This window comes from Botrytis fragariae (assembly GCF_013461495.1).
Source record: "Botrytis fragariae strain BVB16 chromosome Unknown tig00000161, whole genome shotgun sequence".
Taxonomy (NCBI): domain Eukaryota; kingdom Fungi; phylum Ascomycota; class Leotiomycetes; order Helotiales; family Sclerotiniaceae; genus Botrytis; species Botrytis fragariae.
This window is the reverse complement of record NW_023500998.1, coordinates 258,656-281,496: the sequence shown is the minus strand read 5'-3', so window position 1 is coordinate 281,496 and position 22,841 is coordinate 258,656. Positions and strand designations below refer to the sequence as shown.

Genomic DNA, 22,841 nt, shown 5'->3' with positions numbered 1-22,841 from the left:
GGGTTAAACTTAATATGGAAAGAGACTATTCGAAATATATGAATTCGAAGCAAAAATATGTAAATTCCCGTATTTCGGCATATTGCTAGTGATATTTGATATTACTAAAATACAGAATACTCTCAGTGATATATAATTCAATAATAATTACTGAAATGTTTTCGTAAATATTGATACGTATCACTAAAGTGGGGCGTAATTGAAATACGGAAAATACTAATTACAGCACTGGTAAGGATTGACGGGACACTTCAAAAGTGGAAGGAATCGCTCTTCTAGATGTTGAGGAGGCTCAAAAGTATAACTGCTGTGGATCTAGATTACATGTCGATCCGCTACTCGTACATTCGCACCTACCATATTTATCCCTAAAACCGATATAGGAAAGATCCCATGTTTGTAAACTAGAGTTCTTTAGTGCCCTTCTTAGTTCAATCGTCGTTTTTGATCAAGGAAACATTAGAATGGATTACTGCCAAGGTAACTGAAAGCATAATCCTGATTGTGAACCCCAAACTGACTTGGACCCTGTGTCTAACTTAACGCTGCTATTATCTGGTACTGATTATCCCTCCCAAGGCTTTGAAGCAGAATAGACATCAGCTGCACTTCGTATCCACATTTTATTCCCTAGGATATAAACCTCTTGTTCGTTTTGATTTGAGACAATTCATCGATTGAAGCAATTCGGTGCGAAAAAAAAGTCTTGGGGCACATAATATTAAGTCCTTGAAACGGGATAGCTGAATTAGTACACATCAAACGCGCAACCAGAGAAGTAAGAAATTGTCTAGGCAACTCATGGTTATGGCCCACAAGATGTGTTTTTATGTTGATCTCTTGCGTTCCACGTGATAATTATCATCAGCAAGACTCGGCGATGGTGAATCTACTCCCTGTAAACTCCAACCAGAAGTTTGAAAGCTCTACCAGGACTAGAATACTAAAAATATCTTCTTTCATCTTGAATAACAAGGAAAGGATAAGATGATGGCTAAGCATCTGTTAGTTCCACGTTATAATGAATTCTGTCTTGAGAAAGCGCTCATCATAAGAAACTTATGTTTCAAGTATGGGGCTTTTCGATCCATTTCTTATACTTTCAAGTTCTATCTTCATCACTGGCTGGCATGATATATAGAGAAGGCTTTCGATCTTTGAACTAGCTAAAAGAATAGAAACACAAGTGAACAATCCCAAATATACATACAATCCCAGCCTACAAAACTAACATTGTAGCCTATGAACCCAAGACTACTATTCCTCAGCTCATGATAAAAGCTATGCTACCGAAAAGAGCAATGTAAAATAATTTTAAATGATTACTGGCTGTAGAAAGTTGAAACCCTTTACCGCTCGCCTTCCCTGATGATATTCAATTTTCTTTCTTCTTGCATGTCTGTACAATAGACATTGGGAAATCTCTTACACTATTCTAGTGATAATCAAAACCATACACAAAGAGTTGCCGCGACTTGATCAGATATCTAAAGGCGATAAAAAGGCTGAGCCCTTGTGAAAAAAATCGTGATTTTCATGAACGTTCATTTCATTCGAAAATCTTAGGAAAGGAAGCGAGAGTATCGATGATGATTTCTAGGATTTATACACATCTAGGGGCTGTAAAGCCTTGGGCTTAGCTCTTGTACTCTTTGAATTTCTTCGAAGTCCTTTGCTATAGAAGACTTCTTATGCAATCGAGCAATAGAAGTGTACCAGAATCGAGACTGATAAAGAGGCTTATGCCATCAAATTATAAAATGCGCCCTTTACAATCCACAAGCTCTTTGTTTCATATATTACTATCCTAGGAAAAAGGGAAAAGTCAGCTTACATGCAACAGCATTACAGTTTCAAAACCAGAGATTAGATACTTACATGAGAATCTTTCTGTTTAATCTATACAGCCCCATCTCTCATCTGATGTCTTGCTCTTTCTCCCAGTCGAGTCCCTTGGAAGATTTCTTGATGGAAGATTTCTTGATGGATGTCCTCACGAATCGAGAAATTTTGGTAAGTTTACGAGACAGCTTTCCGAGCCGACCAACTTCTGCGGGCGAGGCATCCTCAATACTATGACTTTGGCCATCCTCTACATTGTCAGTTACCACCGAGTTAACAGCCGACTGCTCCATATTAGCCAACATGGCCTGGATGTTGGCTTCACTAAGTTGAACGGAATGCAACTGGGAACGAGAAAATTTAGCTCGTGCCCCCAGGATCTCATCCGAGAGAAAAGACCGCGACCTCTTTTGTTTTGAGAAAAATCGAGGCTATTTACACATTCCGTGACGGTGTAGGTTGTGTCACAACTACCGAGGACCGGGTAAGACTCCAAAGAGGCAGGAGTAGAGGATAGCGTGACCGATCTGGATATATGTTCCAAATGCTTAACGGAAGAAGGCATATTCGCCTGTGATACATCGTCCTGATCAATTGAATGAGCAACGAAAGAACAAGTAGTCATATGTGGCACATCCTGTTCAAATGAATGCACAACAGGCTGTGGTGCGGTCGTGGGAGATACAGTACTAACACTTTGTGCAGTGTTGGAGCTCCCAACATCTTTAGGACTCCATCTCATGCAAGCAAAACTCGGTCCTGATGATCGTTTGAGACCAGGTCTAGAGGGTCTCGTTGATGGATGTGTTACTGTATTAAACTTGCATGGCTTCTTTTTAGGATAGGTCGCAGCGCGATTCCATCCCTCTAACGTCTGACAGAAGCTTGTCAAGAACGCACGGGCTGAATGCAAGAACAAATCTGTATAATCATTCAAAGTATTTCTCACTATGTGTACCGCATAGTCTTTCTTCTTCTTCTGTTCCTCGGTCCTATTCTCCATCTGCAGCGTAGCTATTACAACATTTTCAAATGAAACCCCGTGATCGGGTACTATTGTGATCTGCTTTAATGCTTGAATCTCGAGTCTTATCCAAGCACGCATGAGACCCTTAGCATTAAGATCATTTCTGAAAATTTGCTTGCAGATCTCGATGGGGTCAAGAGCTTGCCCTGAGCGAACAGAATGACAGTACAACGTCTTTTCGTAAACTAATCGCCGAAGGGCGATAAGGTCCACACGAGAGTAAGGAACGTTCTTAGAATGACCTTCTTGGGCTGAAGATTGATGCGCCTTGTGATATATTCTGCGGTTCTTGATACATATTTTGACGTGTTCAAGCTCGAGTGACATGTCGACAAAACGACCCTCAAGAGGAGTCATGCGACGATGCTTTATAGTGACTGTGTTGCATTTAGGACACTTGGGATCTTCATAAAATTTATCTTTTATGCAACCGAAGTGAAAAATGCAATTGCATGGGTGCAATACAACAAATTGTTGAGCTTTATGAATATTCCAATTGCATTCCTGACATTGTGTGTCTTCATCCGAGCCTTCTTCATTCAAGCCTTCTTCATCCGAGCTTTCTTCATTTGTCGGCATATCGTCCTTGGCCGCAACGGAAGGACCTTCTTCGTTGGACAAAGTTTCTTCGTTATTAGAAGTCTTGTTATCAACGAAGAAAAACGCATCCTTATGCCTTGTTAAGTTCATTTGGATGAGACTCCCATGATTTACACTCGGCAATGAGGTACGAGACCTAGCTCCATTGTTTTTGATAAAGTGGTGATTCATTGTGCGTGTTTCGTGGTTGTGCTGATAAATCTTCTAAGAAATCATGAGTATCATGTGCGATCAAGTTCTGAACGTTCTGCTTACAGATATTCGTTCTTGCGATTAATGCTTTGGTAGTAACGTGGAAGCAGGATGCTGAAATTGAGGTGGAGAGGTCAATTTCAATGGGGAATTGAAGAAAAATAGAATGATAGACTTGGCTCACGATCAATGTTAAGGAGTTTGGGTTGTCAGGAGCATACTAAATCAAGAATTCCGGGTAAAACTCGGTTCGTGTACAATAGTCGATCTATTGATCTGTCGGAACTCTTTCATGCAATTCAAAAGAAATGTGATTGAATTGTACGGATATTGTGCTGGGTTTGAAAGAAGACTTGACTTGATGGAATAAGATAATTTAGATGTAAAAATGTGCTAATTCATCCTAGAAATGTGGAATTATACTTGATCTGCCGTGAGAATGGAAGTCGAGGTTTTTTTCTCGAAACGAGGAGATCAGTACCCTGACTTACCCGCTGTTAGAGCGGTAAGATCCGTACTTGTCAATTAGGTACATGGGCATGGTCTCGCTTAGCATTAGTTCAGTCTATTCTAGTTAACGTTTATTTCTGTAAAACTATACTTATGATAGACTGTATAAGTTAGAGATATGTAAAAGTTCACAAACAACCGCTAGGTAGAAGCGAACTAGTTTTCGGTATAAAATAACAAACTTCTCAATTAGTGTATATTTTACGCACCTACGGAATAAATCAACCGTCCATCGCTAATAAGTGACTTAGGGCGGCAAGGATCAATATTATCTCGATGCATCCCTCTCACCCCATTGAACATAGAAAAGCAGACGAGGTATTTGATGCCATATAGGATAGCTCACTCCTCGTATGGGGTCAGAAACAAATTATCAATGTCCCGATTGACTTATATACAAGTAGACACAAGTTGAGATATCAACATCGAAGTCGGATTAAGGAATATGTCCGTGCGGATTAACGGCTGTGGCGTTTTCGGTTATGCAGGGTAAACGGCATCCAATGCGGATCGCGATCACCAAATAACATTATAAACAAATACTCACAGTAGCATTATTCCTACGTGAAGATATATTGTGAAAGCATACAGGAGTAACAGTTATTTGGTTGGTGAGATGAACATGACTTGTTCTATTACTCTAATGGTGTATCATTATAATGATGGACATACACTGCTTCAGTAATTCATAGACTATTTTTAATCAGAGGCTAGCTAACATTCAATCATGTTCTGCATCGGTCGAAATTGACAAGTCGACCCGAAAAGCGTTTTCGACTAATGTCAGGATCTACTGCCAAGTGTCAGATCTGCGCGCTATGATCATTCCTGCAATGGGATTCGCTAATTAGTCCGCCGGGAATAGGCGATCATCGGTATTTACCCAAGCTTGAGTTAGATTTTAACTGGTTCTCGCCGAGCATCTTCTGTAATGCGTGAGTTCTGGATAAGATGAATGTCCTCGGCGTAACGGCTCACTGATCATACCCAATGAAGGTATAGGCTAGAAAATCTGAATGAATCGCCATGAACTTGCTTAGCTCAGTTATTAGTGGGGAGACAAGAATGACTCCCATATATATCGACCCAAGCCTTTGTAATTTTTAAGAAAGATTCCAGACTCCTTTTGCCTCGATTCGTTGCTGAGATACATATGCCATAGAAGATAATTTTATGAGGCATTTTGTCCTCATTTCATCTATTTCATCCATCACATTCTTCGATTTCTTTCAGCAGTTAATCTGTTCCTTCGATTGGCTGGTTACCAGCAATTAGTTCGATCGAATCCAACGTGTATTTTTAAGTCCATATATAGAGCGATGGACCAACGACGGGTCTCTAGAATGCATTCTCTCATAAGCGGCGACGACTAGATCGAAACAGGATTAGAATCGTCTACAATGAGCAAGACTTATTTCCTCAAACGAGTTCGTCCCGCATGCATTAAGAAAAATGAGGGCTATCAATTAAACCATCATTCTGTCAAGCCGAAGAAGTAGGTTTTTGAAAGTCAGCAAGCCAAAACCCAGATTTTTGCCGTGATGGGCTAGGGTGAGAAGATCTACGAGGTTTCCAAGGCTCCTTATCACCTTGCACAAAAGATATCGCAACCAACAATATTTCGTTATTGAATCTCGGGATCAAACCGGAAATTAGCATTTATCTGGCCTCTGACTGACAGAAAATTGGTAATATTTTGTAACTTTAAAATTGCGAAAGTAAATTACCAAATGATATGGATGAAGCTTTGCTACATCCAATCATTACTGTGTGTTCGTATGAAGCGCTTTGAGAAGCAAAAACGAATATTGTTATCAAAACAGCCAGAATTGATCTCCCTTATATAGTGATCAGAGTCGATTCGCCGTCGATATACACTCACCCCGAGACGAACGAGAACCGCCTGCCCATACGTCCAGTTATCACTAGTCTTCTCAAAGAACTCTTGCTTTGCTGTTCCAAAGGAAAAGCCCAGCTCGTGCATCCAGAGATAATAGAACACCAGTACCATATGTATCACCCTATGAAGCGATGATTTACTTGTTCGGCCATAAAGCAAGGAATTTCGAGTTTAGTTGCACATGCCACAAGATTGTAAACTATGGTAGGGGTAACTTGGCATTCATCTAGCGGCAAAGTTGCATGCTTTCTAGAACCCTGATTGTAAAAGGCATGACCTTTATTTACGGTGGATCTTCATACTTTCTTGGACGCGCAGCCATCTAATTCAATTGATCTTCTGAATGAACTTCTACCTGCCTAAATTCCAGATCATGATTATTCGAAGGATCTGTGGTGTAGCTAGTTACAGAGATCAAATGCTGGGGAAAACAAATTTTCAGTAGAAGATACGCAGCGCGGACTTGAATCCATACATCTTCAAAATCTTGGTAGCGAAGGTTATATATTTATTCGTATTCAAATCTTTTTACTGCCATTATTACAAGTTACCACTGTTTAGAGATTTTCGCAACTTCACAACCATAAGATACACAGGTATTCTAGATCTGCTACCATAAGCGAAAACGCCTGTTGTTCCAATTTCATTTCGAATTTACAATATTTACAACGACTTCTTCAAGACCATCTCAAAATTATCATTATCACGAAGAAAATCCAGCTGATATCATAGAGAGCCTTAGATACAGATTTTTAAGAACCTATTGGTTTATTAGTTGATATAGAGTTACGCCTCCAAAAATTTCGTTAGACGGAAAAGAAAGAAGCGTCAGAAATTAGACAGGAACCAAGGTAAGAAACAGCAAGTGCTGAGGTAGAAAGCAAGAAACTGAAAACCGCAGATGCATTGTTGGTTATTCGAAGGGCCTGTGATGGATCTTACTGATCAAGTTTTTGGAAGGGTCATTCATTAGATAGGTGACGTCTTTTCCAGAAAATCTGTGACACAGTTCCCGTTCTGCTGAATCTTTTGTGCTTGGAATTTCAATTGATGAAATAACAGATTGCTAGCGTGAAATCGTAAATTGTTGTTGTGAAACTGTGAATTTCTATGGTATGTTGTGACTTGATTAAAAGAGGAAGCCTACAGAGGCAAGGGAATATTTGAAGAGACCAGATCTCATTTATGAATTGGATGTTTGGTTTGAATGGGTGTAAGCAGGGGTGTAGGGAGGGGCATTGATGCCGAGTTTTCACTAATCTTAGGCATTGTGTTCTTTTCAGGACAAAAGCGGCTTCCTAATTAAAAAGTATAAGTGAGGATACGATGAATCAACAAGTGCTTCCTTTCGTCCGCATAAAGAAGTCTGGAGGACGTTGAGTTTAGCTAGGTATGTCTCAGATGCGAGTCTTAGGTGGCGATCCGATTATATTCTGTTGAACAGTCAACGATTTCTGTTTATGCTTTATTGTCGTCGTCGCTCAAAAATGCCAGTTATATGTAAGTCTAACTCAAACAATTCAACCCCTGCGTTAGTTGATACTGTGCAACTAGCGAGACGAGCATCTGTATGATTGCCACTTTATGGATTAAGATACAGAGTTTCAAATTACATGGTATGCCCCCATCTCTTTGGTCTGATCATACAAAATAGTGACGTGATAGATAGAATCCAGTCACCAGACCCAATCTGGCATCGTGAGATCAGAGCTTGGACTAAAACTGAAAAAAATGAGAAGGGATAATGAAGAGAAACTCAGGCAGGAACTGAATTGGACATGGTCAGGCAAACGCTGAACAAAAAAGCAGAGGTCAGAGGTCAGAGGATACCAGAAGAGTGCAAATTGATGGGGTGCATGGTCCGTGGTGTTGGGAGAAGCCTAATTAATTGTTGAAAGAGGATTGTGAGTATCCGAGATGGAAAGATTAGATGATAAATCGATTAATACATTCTACATGCACAGTATCATATATGTCACATAACTGGATTTCGCTCGTTCTCATTGTCAAACTAATGTTAGAATGCCAGAGTCATCTCTCCAGGAGAAAAAGAGGTTCGAGGTAAGTGCATGTACATGTGTATATTATGTTTTATTGGGTATCCTTAAAGCAACTCAGATCTAGACTTCACAATGTCTCTTGGTATTTCCAAGTGTATAGCGATACATGTATCTCTTCACAAACCATATGCGCAGCTCAAATTCTGGATTCTCTGGCGCATCTCTTTCGCGTTCCTCCTCAAGTCTCGCTCTCAAGTTCCAGTCTTTACTTCCTCCTCCTAAATCTACTGCCAACCCCTGGTCCACCTTTCGCTCCACTATTCCTCAACTTCAGCCTCTTGTAATTCTGTAGACTGCCTGCTGTAGCTTTGATCTTCCTGGCAGCCTTTTTGACCTTTCCTTCCTTGTTAGCCTCCCGATTTTTCTTTTTCGTCTTATCTTGATCTGGTCTCCTGTACCGCGTTCCTCCTTCTGAAGCTGTGTATTCGGAAGCGGAATCAGAATCGAAGTTGCGACCGTCGAGTGGAAATTCATCGGGATGTGGGAATTCGTCATCGTCAGGTGGAAGGAACGCATCATCGAGTTGAGTTTCGGGTATAGTTTCGAGGCGAGTATGAGGAAGCGCGAGTTCGTCTTCGCTTTCTGACACATTGTGGTGATTTGTAGATGGCATGGGCTCCGAGGGCTTGGTACGATTCGGCTTGAGATTCACGCGACGGGTGGTACGCTTTTGGCCTCTCTTTTTGTATGTTCTTGTAGGTGCCTCTGTCGCTTCTTCGGGCTCGGAATCGTACATAGCTTCATCGTCGAAACCGCCCAGTAATTCATGTGGTTGACTCTCTTCAACCAGAATTGTGTCTTCTGGAAGGGGCTCTTCGGTTGGTAGTTTTGATGACGAGGCAGTTGTCGAGCTGATTGGTGGAGCAATCGATTGTAGCTTTGATTTGGGTTTTGACGTGGGCTTGGGCGGGTTGGACGTTTCGGCTTCCATTTCACGAAGCGCCTCTAAATCATCCTCTGCAGCATCTTCTTCCATCTTCCGTAGACCAGCAAGCATACTGCTTAGACTTTTGATCATTGGTTTTCGAGGACCTCGAATTATTTCTGGAGAATCGGGTGGGCCTTCTTCATTTTCATCGAGAGCCGGCATTCGAATTCGTTGGCTATCTCTTCTCAAAAATGATGGTGTACTAAAATGTAGCTTTGATACCGAAGAAGGTGTTGTTGATCCTTGACCATTGGCAATCTTATTCTTCAAAGGCGTGCTGAACAATAAAGTCCTTCTCGATGAGGGCGTATTGCTGTGCATGATTGCTCTTGAGCTTACTGGAGTCATTCCATGTCCCTGTTTCCGAGGAGTTGCTTCTATGCCGGCTGTTTTCCCAAATACCCCAGGCGCAGTGGAAGGAGAATCTGCGGCACTGTCTGGATCCAAGTCAAACAACCCAAGAACCTGTCCATCCTTTTGTGGTGTTGGTCCGATTGCGGTTTTCTTCGAAGGTGTAGCAAATAGATTTCTCATAACGGAAGGCGAATGATAAGGGTCGACATCCCATGGTAGTATTGTATTCTTGGAGGGTGTTCTATCGACATGTGCACGCTTTTGGGGTGTTTCATCCTGATCTTCTTCGTGTCTTCTCTTTCGGGGTGTTGGTTTAGGAGCTGGCGGAGGTATATGCGAAATCTTTCCGGACAGTGTGTCGCGTACTCTATTAAACTCCTTATATTTCGAGGCTGAAGAAATGTAAATATAATTACTCGGCAGAATGCGCAAATATAGAATTCATACCAATGTCCGGGTTCGCTTTGATATCCTCCCTGGAGGCCTTGCGGCCTTCGTTATTGTTCTGAAAATCCTTTTCCCATAGTTTCAATTCGACTCGCAGAGCCTTTGAGCGCTCTTCGAACATATTTCTCTCCCCCTCGTCCATACTGTGAATCGGCGCAGTCAAATCTCCAGGTTGACTCGTTGAATATTATCTAGAAAACGCGGTAAAAAAATCGTGCTATCGCGTATGAGAATACTTTCTGGTAAGATTTCTGTCTTGTAATAATGACTGGTAGTCAATAAAGAGAGTATAAAAAATGGTCGTCAAAGTCGTAAGGTCATAAAATTCATAACATTAATTTTATATCATGTATCAATGACATCGTTGATATTTTATGTCGTGGGCAGACGCGCCGGACTCCTACAGACCCGCGATTTTACAGGGATTGTACACCAGGCCGCTTTCTGCCGCGCCTTACTAGGCGGTCAATATGCCTCGTTTATCCACCCGATCTGATAGGAGGTATTGCTTACTAATCCAAATCCCGACTCCAATCCCTAGACAGATACATCATTGTGCGGTACGTGAATGGTAATGTTGGACTTGATCTTCTGACTTGTATTATCTTGAGCCCTTGAAGTATTTTAGCTGCTACGGTTCATAGGAATTCAATCGCTAATAAAAAGGTTGATGTACCGGTACTCGAAAAGCACTTTGCGCAAAAAATACATGAGACGAAACGACCTTTTATATCCGAGTTCATCAATAGAACGACCATATACAAGCGTATCAATTTCTTGTAGAACTCTGAAATTTAAGAATGATCCTCCTGATTCTGCCCACCTGTATATCAAAGTGTTTGAGATTCAGAAGAGAATATCACCAGAGCTAAAATCAACAAAATAACTTTTTGGAATGAATGTTCGCCATTTTTTGTTCATGAGAAGATCATATAGTAGATATATGGACATTGATGATTGATATTATCGATACTTCAATAATAGAAACACATTTTGTTGCGAGTTAGTGGTGTTCAGAGCACTATACCGACGAGGGCCGTTTAACACACTAACATCAGCATGCAAAGACTTCTCATTCTCTACCTACCATTTAACGTTCAAATGACTTGTGTTCATTCCCTGGTATAACAGTAAATTCGTAGGTCACTTGAAGAGCAGATTGTGACCGTTCTTCAGTTCCAGAAGTCTGGACATGATAATTGTATTGCCAAAACATGAATTGGCTGGGTGGATAGCTATTCCATCTCTATATATTCTTGATTTAGTGATGAAAACATATAACCATGTCAAGTTTGTAGCTAATGATATTATTTTCTCATCGGCCTCATTATCTCCAGAGCTTCTTGGGCTTTTCTCATATTAACACTATACTTCTCAGAAGGAACCCCTACAAACGATCGATCTTTCGGGTCGAAAATCTGGAGACAAATCAATACCAACCAAAATTCCGGGATTGAAACCCTAAACAGCGTGGAAAAATGGGATCAGTATTCCACTGATTCTTTATGGGACATATTCATTCATTTGCGTTTAGATGGCAGGCTAAATTTTATGTTCGGCCCTTATTAGGATTCGCTTTTAAAAACCCATTTCATTTCTTCCTTCCAATTCTAACCTTTGTCGAGCTCCACTCGCTGCCTTGAAGCATCGTAAATCCACTCAAGTCCACTTGCACTTCCACTCGTATCATTTTGGTGTCTTCCTAGCCTTGAAATAGATAAGATGGTTCCGGAGCTTTAGATCTCAAGGCACTAGGCACTTAAATTTGGCAATGAAGTGAATTTGCCTATTTTGGAATTGTGAGACTTTTGTTTCCCTGCCACGAAGGATATAGGTTAAGCTATAATGAGCCGTTTGTGTACAAGGATAGTCCTTTCTCTTTATATAGTACCAAGGAAAGCGGATAAAACTTAGGTTTCAATTTGCAATCGACTTCTCATATCCCAGAATGATTGAACGTTTATCATTGGGGACACTAGTTCTGAATCATATTATCTAAAACCGGATAGTAATCGATATCATGTGGCATAATTCTTGAGCCTAGAATATGGTCTAAATCGAATTGCGGCTTTCTTCTCACGTGTTTCGAATGCTTCAAGCATTTCTGGTCGCAACCTTCTTGCAGCAGAAATCTTGCTAGTATGCTCCTCCTTACGGTTACCCGTACGACCAGGCCAAGTAGGTAAAAACGAGAACTTCCTGATAAGTCACTTGGCGTACTTATTACCATTGGTTGGTAAATGATTATTGAAGATAGTACGGTACGTGCGTCTTATGTTAATGTGATCTCGTTGTCGTGATTCTTACCCCGCTAGTCATGTCGAATTTTCAAGGTCTTCAATGGTCCCCTCCTATTCAAGAAATTTTATTATCTACCCTCATTCGTTTTTCAGCTTTTCAACTCCATGGCCTGTGTTTTTGCGCGACATGAGTGCAAATAGCGTGCCGCAATTGTTATGTCTTAAAGTACTAGGTACTTTCACACAGCTCTACATTTATGAATAAATTAGATCTTCACATATAATTGCAAACCAGTTCTATCATCTTTATGTGTTTAGTATCGTGAGTCTTTCCTCTTCTAGTTCCTATTCATATCAAATCATTCAACTTACATTATCCTTCTAGCAATACATTTTGGGACGATGGGCTGCGTAGGACCTCCATCAACCTTCAACCCAAACTATTTGGGGTCTCGTTTTCAGACGGGGTAACAGAGTTTTCAGAACAAACGATTCGATAGAAGTGTAAGTGCAGCAACTTCACCTATTGTTCTGTTCGTTTACCTTCCAGTTCATCTGCCATCCTCTATCTTCCCATCCATGCACCCATCATACTTATCGCATTTTATCCATCACTCTGCTCCCTTTACCAGTGATCCAAGAATAAACCTACTCTCAAACATCATTGTAATTTGACAATCTTCATATCAAGACAAGCAGAGATGTCAATTCCGCTCATATTTCTTCCATAATCTGACACTCTCACCATTATCCGCAACCAAACTACATCCTTTCTATTTATATCACCATTATTACTATCCTAAACACACTTCAACTCACTCCTTCAAAGTTTGGAAGTCCTACCAGAGTAATTTACAAAAGAGACATATAGTTCGATCCTGATGTTTCAGTCTCCCAGGAAACACTCTCAATAATTATCATCTAATCCATTCAATACCATCCATATCCATAAGCCATCACACCTCTTCATCCACCCCGCTCTCCACTCTGATTTTCCACAAGACGATGGGCTAGATCAACATCTAAAGCACAGCTTCCCTCAACTCAACTCAATTCCAACCATCTACTATAACATCATGACTAGGTACTCCACCATCACTTTACTTCCACATCATCTTTACCCCACTAAGTAGCATCTCGCAAACATCACCTCATCACCATGATCTCATTCCCCAATACCCCTTCAGGTAACACAGGTCCCCATACTGTGACTTTCCACCAGACCTTATTGCCCGATCTTCGAACCCTCCAGTTCCCATTTGTAATTTCAAAGTTCAAGTTAGATAGCACGAAGGACCCCAGTTCTAGTTTTCAATCATCCACTCAACAACACCCAGCAATCATCATCATTCACTTTCCGTATATCCTCCATATACGCTCACTCTTTTTCCATGTAAAGCCACAAGTTCCATCATCTAATCACCAGTGACCCATCACCACCAAATTTCCCCATCCTCCACCACCCTACCACAACCACATTTCTTCCCTCCCCCATCTCCATCAAATATCACCCATCATGTCCATACCACCCTCTCCTCAACCAAGCAACTCCCTCTTAAATTTTCACACCTCAATACCTCAATATCTCCATAACCATACCTCACTTCGAGTTTTCAACTCATCCCGTGACCAACCAACCAACCAACCAACCAACATCTTTCAACGCAATTGAGAATTCGCACTAAAGTGCCGAGACTATATACTAGATGTGGATAATCCATATTCTTTTATATTTCATGTATTATTGAATGTTATTAATTGATCAACTACCTTAAACAGATACTCCTGGATTGGATGGCTGTGAAATGTTTCTTATGATTATCTATAGTTATTGCTTGCATACCTCTCATGCCTATATCCACCACCCCAGAAATCTTATATTCTCTTCCTTCTCCTCCTCTGTTGCCTCTGTTTTCTACACTCCACCCAGCTCTTTGACCCCCGTCCAATGTCTACTCTTCTTCACTCGCCCCCATAACCCTCTTCTCTTCATGCCCTATCTCTTCCCCCCTTCCGACACCCCTTCCACACCCTGTTTTCTCATACTTCCTGTGCAGAAACATTCAACCCAACCCACTTCCATCTCTACCTCCACCCTCGTTCCCACTTCCTGCCGTTCCCCTTTCCCCTCACTCCATCACACTCTTCCACTCTCAAAATTCCATCTCAATCTCCACTTTCGCTTCCAAGCTCACCTAGACCCTGAAACCCAAACCCAATATCAATCTCACAATAAATCTGTCAATCCAACGTACATTTCCTTTGCTCTCCCCTCGTCCCTCTCCCTTACCCCCTATACCGCACCCTTCCATCAAATCCAAAAGAAACCAAAATTCACCTCATCTTCCCCCCTGCCCCACCACCACCCTCCCCTATCATCTCTCTACCCCCTCAATCCACACCCTAGTTCTACGCCTCGTACCCTTCTCTTCATACTCTCAACCTTATTCTCTCCCTCACCCCCTCTCTCACCAATCTCCAAATCCCATTAGTAAATCTCCTACACTACCAATACCAACACCAACTCCAACAGTAACATTCGCAAGGAGCAAGTATACTAAAATCACTCTTCTTCTCACTCCCCCTTTCATTCACCCTCCTCCCAGTGCCTCCCAGTGCCTCCCAGTGCCTCCCATGTCCCTACATATCTACCCATCTACTTATCGATCATAAATTCCTAGCTAGAAACTTCACTAGGTAGGTTTCGGCAATAAGCCCATGCACTCGGATAAAGAAGAGAATGAAGGGGAGGAAGTATCGAGGGAAGTGGATCATAGAGAAGATGGAGAGTATAGAGATGTTTCAGAATACCATTCTGAGTTTCCCTTGCAAGTAGTCTAGTAGATGTATATCTACTGACATACGTATCATCCTCATATCCTTCAAATCGCATTACACACTGCCCAAAACATCACATCTTGTCACATCACATCAACCCAAACCAGATACAATCCATCACAGTTGGAGATTCTCTTTTAGAATTCATAAGTACTTCCATTCATGCATCCAGTTCCTCATATCATACCTCCCTCCGTCCAAGATATTCTCGTACACTTCATACATACAATCATAATCCGCATCCCCACCCATCCAGGCCAATTCGATAGAGCCCACCCAGCCAGCCATCCTACCCCCCATCCCATCCATCATTAAGTGCCCCAACCGTTCCAAACATAAAAATTTCGCATTGATTCCCTATCTCAGCTTTCCAAAGCTAGAGATGGCATCTTGTAAATCGATTCAAAAATCAAATCCAAAGCAGGGCCAGTCTAAACTCCAATCCAAATGCCATTACCCATGTATACAAAGTCGTATTGAGTAATTTTTTATCCGTATCAAAATCAAATGGGTAAAAAAACAAAAAAAAGACTTCCGGATATATCGAAGCAAAGCCCCCTCCAAAATGTCTCGTCATATCAATCCAAGCAACGATATTCTCGTCGTGGTTTCCATTATGCACGCTGAAATGAATATCTTCGTCAAACAAATCTTAAAAATCATCAATCGATCAACTTCTTTGGTATCGATATATATGTCGTTTCTCTCTCCGTTGATAGTTCTGAATCCTATCAACCGAATGTCTCTGACAAGACTCTTATACTCAATATCATGACCAGTAAACCGATGGTTACTACAATGAGTAGAGCGAAAGAGAACCATCCGAGTACCATGGCCGTACTACCAACACCACTTTTGACGCTGCCGTTACCTAGATCTTGGGCTATGATTGAGGCAGCTACCGAAGCTGTATGTTGCCATAGGACTGAGACGAGAACGAAGATTGAAGCAATAAAGATGATGGCTAAAGCGATTTGGGAGACGAATCGCGATGGGAATGGCTTGACTTCTCGTTCACTTCCGTGAGCATCCTCTTCTTCGTGCCATCCGGGGAATGTAGCTAGAAGTAATAGACAGATGAATGCGAAAATGATTGCAATGATACTGGGAAGAAATTAGTTTCTGTCCTCGAGGAAGTTGGGGAAAAAATGAGAGCGAAAGAGACAACTTACATTAGGTATGGGAAAACAATCATGTCTTTGAATTGACTTGCAAGCCAAATCAAATTCAGAGGATCTTGATCCACGCTCACTTCATTTGCCAATGCAGTTGCATTGTTACTGCATAACCATGCACCTCCATCTGGGTTTATACAGATACCAAAGTATCCAACTCTTGCGGCTAATCTTGCTTGTCCAACAATATTAGATATCGCTGTGTGTACATTGTAGTCGGTTTGTGCGGTGGATGGTACTGGTGTATACGATTGATAGTAGAGGGAAATAAGGAAAATATCGGGTATCATAGGTGACGAAGATGAACATCCTGCCAATAAAAGAGCTAGTAAAGTGTTAGTTGAATGTTCCTCGTTGGAATGCTAGAATTGGAATACTCACAAAGTAGTATAATGGTAATTGCGATCAGTATCATCAATACATGGTGATATCCTAAAAATGGCACAGCTCCTACGAATTATGTTAGTACTGGATCAATTGATTTGCGCATATTCACCAGAACTTACTCAAGAAGCCTCCAAACCCTCTTTCCGCCATCTTAAACTATGTGATGTCTCGAAACGAATGACCTAATGCGATGATAGAGTCTGCCACTCCCGTCCCCCGTGTCTTCGGAGCGACCGTCGGGGTCGCGGCTGTGGAATGTTTGCAACGTGTTTAAAGAAGTTCCAAGTGCGAAGAATGTTGGCTATCTTTTGGAATGTATAATCAATTCAATCAATCGAGAATAAATTTAATTCGTGAAGTTCGTGAAAGTGTTGGTAGAAGAATGTGGATATAGATTGGTCGCACTGCTTATCATTAAGATAAAGATTTGTTAGATATCTCAACACCAAAAGATGAGGGGAGAAAAGAGCGTAGCAGTCAGATTCTTTGAATTCTCCAGAATATGGAGAAAGAGAGGGAGAGGAAAGCAGAGTGAGGTCCAGATTTCCTGCACAATGCGATTTTGGTTGTCAAAAAATTGAGTGGCAGGAGAGCTAAAGTTTCTATCAAAAAGAAGATGGCGCAGTGAATCCATTTTTGGGTGCTTGGGATTTGTTTACTCTTATCAGTTCTCGGTTAGTCCGCAGAGCAACGAGAAACCAAGGTAACAAGGTATACTTGGCAAATCAACCAATCACAGCTCGTCGTCCTGCTTAATCATCCAAGACCCTTGAATTTAGGTGCCATTTTAATTCAGGAACAGATCAATTGGTGGATTGTTGAGTGGAGTGATGGTTGGAGTGAAGTCTCGATATAGATTTGAATGATAGAAAGAAAAAGCTTGTTTTTCATTTCAGACCGCGTTATTCGAGAGAAGTTGGAAGTTTGGCTTCGTATTGGTACAAGATTTGACAACGGATTGACACGTTTCTTTCGTCATTCGTTAAAGCTGCACCTAATCATGCAGGTCAAGATGTAGCAATGTCGAGTTCCCACTTGGTTGAATTTTCTGTATGTACTCTGTACAAATCATTGTTCCTGAATCCTCCTTCTCGCATTCCCGACGGTAAGATGGAGATCCTCAAGGAGAACCATATATTGATCGTTTGTCCTACCCCGCAGTGTACAATACGATCGAACCCTTTTACTTATTTCTTGCCTCTTATTACTCCGTGGAGGGGATTACCAGGAAGTATGTGAAAGCCATTGTTGACTTAGTAATCGCACCTAAAAAGCTCCCCATGCTAGGTCATATGCATGTTGTGTTGTGTAAAATACTTCGGTAATTACATCCATAAATACGCCGAGTGGCCAGGCAATTTGTATGTTTCAGCTTTTTCTCTGTCCTGTCTTATATGTTGACTCTTGAAGCGTGGTGTCAAACATCCTTACCGACGTTAAAAAGGAAGTTTTGGTTGCCTCGCCAGCCATAGTAAGATCTGATATAGGGCTGACTTGAATATCTCCTAAGGTAGGGATGAACTAACTGGGTGGCTTTCCAACACTTGCAGCAAGGGAATCTTTGGTAGTGATCATATAACTTTTGTTGGAAACCGTTCGAAAGATTGTCAACAACACGCCTGCTTCACTTACTTGTATTTCACCACGTCTGCATGCAAGTCACTGCCAGTTTCACTATATACTCTAACACTAGTGCAATCGTTCAAATTCTGCAAATGAGAGTCAACGGCAAAATGCGAGTAATATACATTTTCGTAGAGTTGTTGCTAACCCTTCATAGTCCTAGGGGGGTCGAACATTGGTGAATCACGAGACCAATTCCACATGATGCACTCACTACAAGCCACTTCTTTCCGTTCTCGTGCTGTGCTCACTGGGATCTTCTAGAATTCTTCTGTTGTCTTAATTATTGGATTTAAGTTGTCATATAACATGGTCTCCGACGGTAAGCCGAGAAAATGCATCAGCAGCTTTCCCTGCACTGCATTTCAGAGGGGATCTAAATGCTCGATGCCGGTTGGGTTCTTGATATAGAGGTGTGTTAAGTATTCAAGCTCTTCTGTAAGCAATAATAGCCTCCAGCATATCACAAGTGGATTCGGATTCAATGCAGTAAGTTCGCATTGAAAATACACCGGCCCTTCATTTACCACATCCCAAGCTGTAGCATGTGTTGCTAGATTGAAATTCACTTCCTCTCCCTCGACTTGCTATTTTGATGTTGGCCTTAAATATGAAAGGCCCTGTGAAGCCTTTCCGTTAAGCAAATAACACCAGAAAGGTTGCAGGAAGTTCCCGTAGATGGCGCACAAGATGCACCTGACAACTGCAACGGAAAGTATATGCACAGTGAGTATTCATGGAAGTATCATTTTCTAATGGGACAACTTCCATTGTCAATCCAAAACTCATCATACTGGTCTCATCTCTTGCAGAAGCAAAACTCAGTTGACATAATAATGAGTATTGTCTTCCATGATCATAATTATACAAACAATGACAACGATGACAACCTGCTGTCAGTCAAAAGCAGTGCAAATCACGAAGCTTTGTGCTTTCCGAATCTTCAGGCCCAACAAGAAGAACCTTCCTAGCAGAGTGGCATCACACTCTCCATTTCACGGGATCTAGGGATAGGCTTTCCTACTCCATGAAATTTGTCTATTCCGAGCACAATACAGAGTTTCCCATGCCTCTACAACATACAACTGCCGATATGCGGTATCTGAGTGAATGATTCACTTTTGTACCCGTTTCAGACCCAGGAAATGTTAGAAGGCATGCCATTGAACCCCCCCCCCCCCCCCCCAAATCGTCTCATAGCACCTATATTCACTGAAACCATCAATTTCTTCTCAATTCCCTCTGGACTCGCCCCGCTAGTCTCCCATGATCACCACGCTTAAGCCAATTATCTGACATATATAGTACTTCTCATATTCATTCCCAATCCTCTTAACTTTAAACCGAAAACCCGACATAGGCTTCTGGATGGGGACGGGTTGCTACAATTGCATCTCCCTTTCATAATCCCAAGGATTGCCAGACTTTCTGACGATTGAGCCGGTTACAATATATATAATGGGACTTTTGGCTGCACAGCCACATCGTCTAAATTTTGTGTAGATATATGAATGAATGACGACGAGAATTTCCGTGAGATGATATAAGGTTTGACCATAAAAACTATAATACTCAAAAGCTCTCTGGGCTCCTGTCTTAGAGTAACGACGACTTGCCGTCGATTCTATTTAGGACATTCGTGTCGTCCCAGACTGTTATTAAAGATACCATCTATCTCTGAAATATACGCAGCGCCCGCTTTCCTCATAGGCAAGTCGTCATCTTGACGATAGTGCCCATGTTACCCTTGAGTGGTATTGCTCATCGTTTCTTTCCTGTCCGCTCAGCAAACCTTCACACTTGCCAGATATATATAGAAGTCCCCTAGCAAATGACAGCAAAGATTATCCACGCGCCTCTCTTGTTCTGCCATAAACTAGGTTAAGTTGCTCAGTATATGAATTGCAGCTGTACAGAATTGCATGCAGGAGGTATGACAAACGTCAATAGAGTAAATGATGACAATCAACTTGTTCAACTACTGAAAGTTATGGTTCTTTGGCACATGCAAGTATATATTGTACTGGGGTACTAACCATTCACACCGATAGCAGCTACCTTTCTTTCGCTATCACATGTCTCTTTCTTGATGCCCATAATATCAAAGTATGAAGAGAAGAGAGAATCTCTATTCTGATTTCCTTTTATATTCGATCCTTCAATCTCACACACTAAACTCTCTCCCTGGTTCTGCACTTGTGGACTATCACTCACTCCCATGAATATCCACAAGATATCCAGAAACATACGATACCAATCACCCGCCCTGATAATACTCTTTACTCCTCCCAAGTCCCCCTAGTCTGATACTGGTTCAAGTCATCACTTATGTGCTGATAAACCATATTGCAATGTGATTCACTACTCCATGGAGTATGGTCAATAAGCATCATTCGAAAGATGTATAATCCATACTCCTTGCTTATAAGAATAGAGGAATATGTAAAAAGACAGACGAAGTGAAAATGATACGAGGTGTTCTCCCTGTGATAACAGAATCCATGATTAACAAAGTGATTCTTTTATAATTGCCGTAAATTCTATAATATCTTCATTATATATTAAATAAATTATTTTTAAAATATTAATATAATCAATTTAAGTCTTCATATCTTACAAAGCTTATTTTAATTAATAAGTTCTTAATGAATTTCTTGAATTCTAGAAGGTTAATTAAAAGTTTTAATTTAAAACAACAATTATGTTAAAAGATCATATATGAGTTGGTGGAAAAGCCTTAATATTATTAAGTTCTACATAGAGATACAATATATATATATGGACTCAACAGAGTCACATGCGGGCTAATCCCGATACAGCATAGCGTGATATACAATATAAGCACCTTTTCTAACACTCCTTCATACTGATATCGTATATCTGAAGCTATATAGCCTATCGAAAGCTATGGGGCGTTATGTTATAAATCGGGGCTATAATTGATCTCAATCAAGCTAAGCGGTATGATCTATATCATATAGGTATATATGCAGTATTTGATCACTCTCATTCGGTGAATCTCGAGGGTTACTAACAAGTGCTTTGAAGCTAGCGAGTTGATTCTAACAGATGCCAGAAAGCGCTTTGAGATTGTGGTTATCAAAACCGTTATAGGATCAATGAATCAGATTTCACACACCGCCAGGAAGCACTCTCGGATCAGCAGGTAATATAATCATGAAAGTATTTAATCGCTAATAATACCTTTTCCAGGAACCAATATCTTTAATCAATTTTTTAAAGAAAATCGTTTCCTCTAGGATTACCCAATACTTAGTATAAACACTTCTTTAAGGGCATAGGGATTATATTAGTGATACAATACCTATTAACCTATAGAGTCTGTATCTTTATAGTTCTTCCCTCTTAATAAAGAAGCTGGGACACAGTCTTCTATATAATCACCCTGATCATATAGGATCCCTTGATCCTTACTCTCCTCTACAAGGGTATAGGAGATATCGTATATCTCTCCTATATAGTGGAACGCCAGGGCACTCCCCCATAAAGTATATCCTACAACTCTTCCTCTCCCTCTTGAACATATCTAAAAGGAGATACAAAACTAACAGTGATACCCTTGATCACCTTGGTCTTGCTAATCTCTACTATAAGGAGTATAGAAGATAATAAGACTATCTTCTATATAATAGAACACCAGAGTATTCCCCTAAGTATAGTAATATATGTTCTCCTACTACCATAGTTATCCGCTCCTCCTCCATATATAGTTTCGGATTGTCTCCAATTCCCTTTAGGACCTCCAGCTTTCTACACTCAATACCTTCAGGTCCCTATAGACCCTTTGACTTCCTATATACTCTCCCTCTCTCTCGATCGCTAATGTAGCTATTATCGACATAGAAAATCGAAATCGAAATCGTATAAAAATAGTGATTGAAAAGAAAAACGAAGATCCCTTTGAAGGAGACTAGGAGAGAATCAAAATAATTGTATACAAGTAGAATACAAGTAAAATTCAATCGCTTATCGAAAGGAGATAAAATTGAGAGTTGAAATATCATAAAATGACGGAATTGGTAAGCGAAATAAATTAAACATTATAAAAAAAAAACTATCATTAAATAAACCAATAATCCAATAATCATTACACTTATCAGATTGTAGGTATAAATAATCAGAAAACTATTAAAGAAATGGGGGGGGGTAATAGGAAAATTTCTGAAATAAAGAAAATCTTTATTAAATTAAATGGATTTCGTAGCTTCTTTATAAACTATATTCAAAGTATTCTCAACTTGAAGGTTTTCTATAAATAACCCTCAATTGTATAAAGTTTAATTGATTCGTAAAGTATTATTGATTACTTATATTACATTATTACTATCAATATAAAGCTTATAAGAATCGAAATAAAGAAAAGAATCGAAAGATAAGAAATCGAGGGAATCGTATTATAACTAGAATTCTCGAGTTATCAAAAGAAGATAAAAGTGAATAGTAATCATCTGCCAGAACTTCATTGCTCTCTTCAACCCTATAGATTGGATTATTGTAGTACTACGCATTTAAGTTATTTCGTATAATCTTCACCATCTTCAATTCTATAGATTGGATTGTTGTGGTGCTATGCACCTGAGTATTTATTATAGTTTCCATTGTCTTCAACCTTGCAGACTGGATCGCTTTGGTGCCACATACTTGAGTATTTATTACAGTTTTTATTGTGATAATACTATGCACTTTATAATACCACA

General features: G+C 40.5%; 3 protein-coding genes across 3 annotated transcripts; all 3 read right to left on the bottom strand.

Moving 5' to 3' along the window:
- Nucleotides 1–1,916: 1,916 nt before the first annotated feature.
- On the bottom strand, nucleotides 1,917–3,640 carry Bfra_009245 (putative ring finger domain-containing protein; the record flags this gene model as incomplete). Its single annotated transcript, XM_037339594.1, has 2 exons — nucleotides 1,917–2,186; nucleotides 2,282–3,640. 2 exons carry the CDS (start codon nucleotides 3,638–3,640, stop codon nucleotides 1,917–1,919), a joined length of 1,629 nt encoding a protein of 542 aa, XP_037189644.1.
- Nucleotides 3,641–8,336: 4,696 nt separating this feature from the next.
- On the bottom strand, nucleotides 8,337–10,002 carry Bfra_009244 (putative dna replication regulator sld2 protein; the record flags this gene model as incomplete). The annotated part of the gene is made up of 2 exons (XM_037339593.1): nucleotides 8,337–9,805; nucleotides 9,861–10,002. The coding sequence occupies 2 exons, from the start codon at nucleotides 10,000–10,002 to the stop codon at nucleotides 8,337–8,339; spliced, it is 1,611 nt and encodes a 536-aa protein (XP_037189643.1).
- A 5,667-nt stretch (nucleotides 10,003–15,669) lies between these two features.
- On the bottom strand, nucleotides 15,670–16,650 carry Bfra_009243 (putative factor-induced protein 1 protein; the record flags this gene model as incomplete). Its single annotated transcript, XM_037339592.1, has 4 exons — nucleotides 15,670–16,042; nucleotides 16,111–16,438; nucleotides 16,495–16,563; nucleotides 16,620–16,650. 4 exons carry the CDS (start codon nucleotides 16,648–16,650, stop codon nucleotides 15,670–15,672), a joined length of 801 nt encoding a protein of 266 aa, XP_037189642.1.
- Between the last annotated feature and the right edge of the window lie 6,191 nt (nucleotides 16,651–22,841).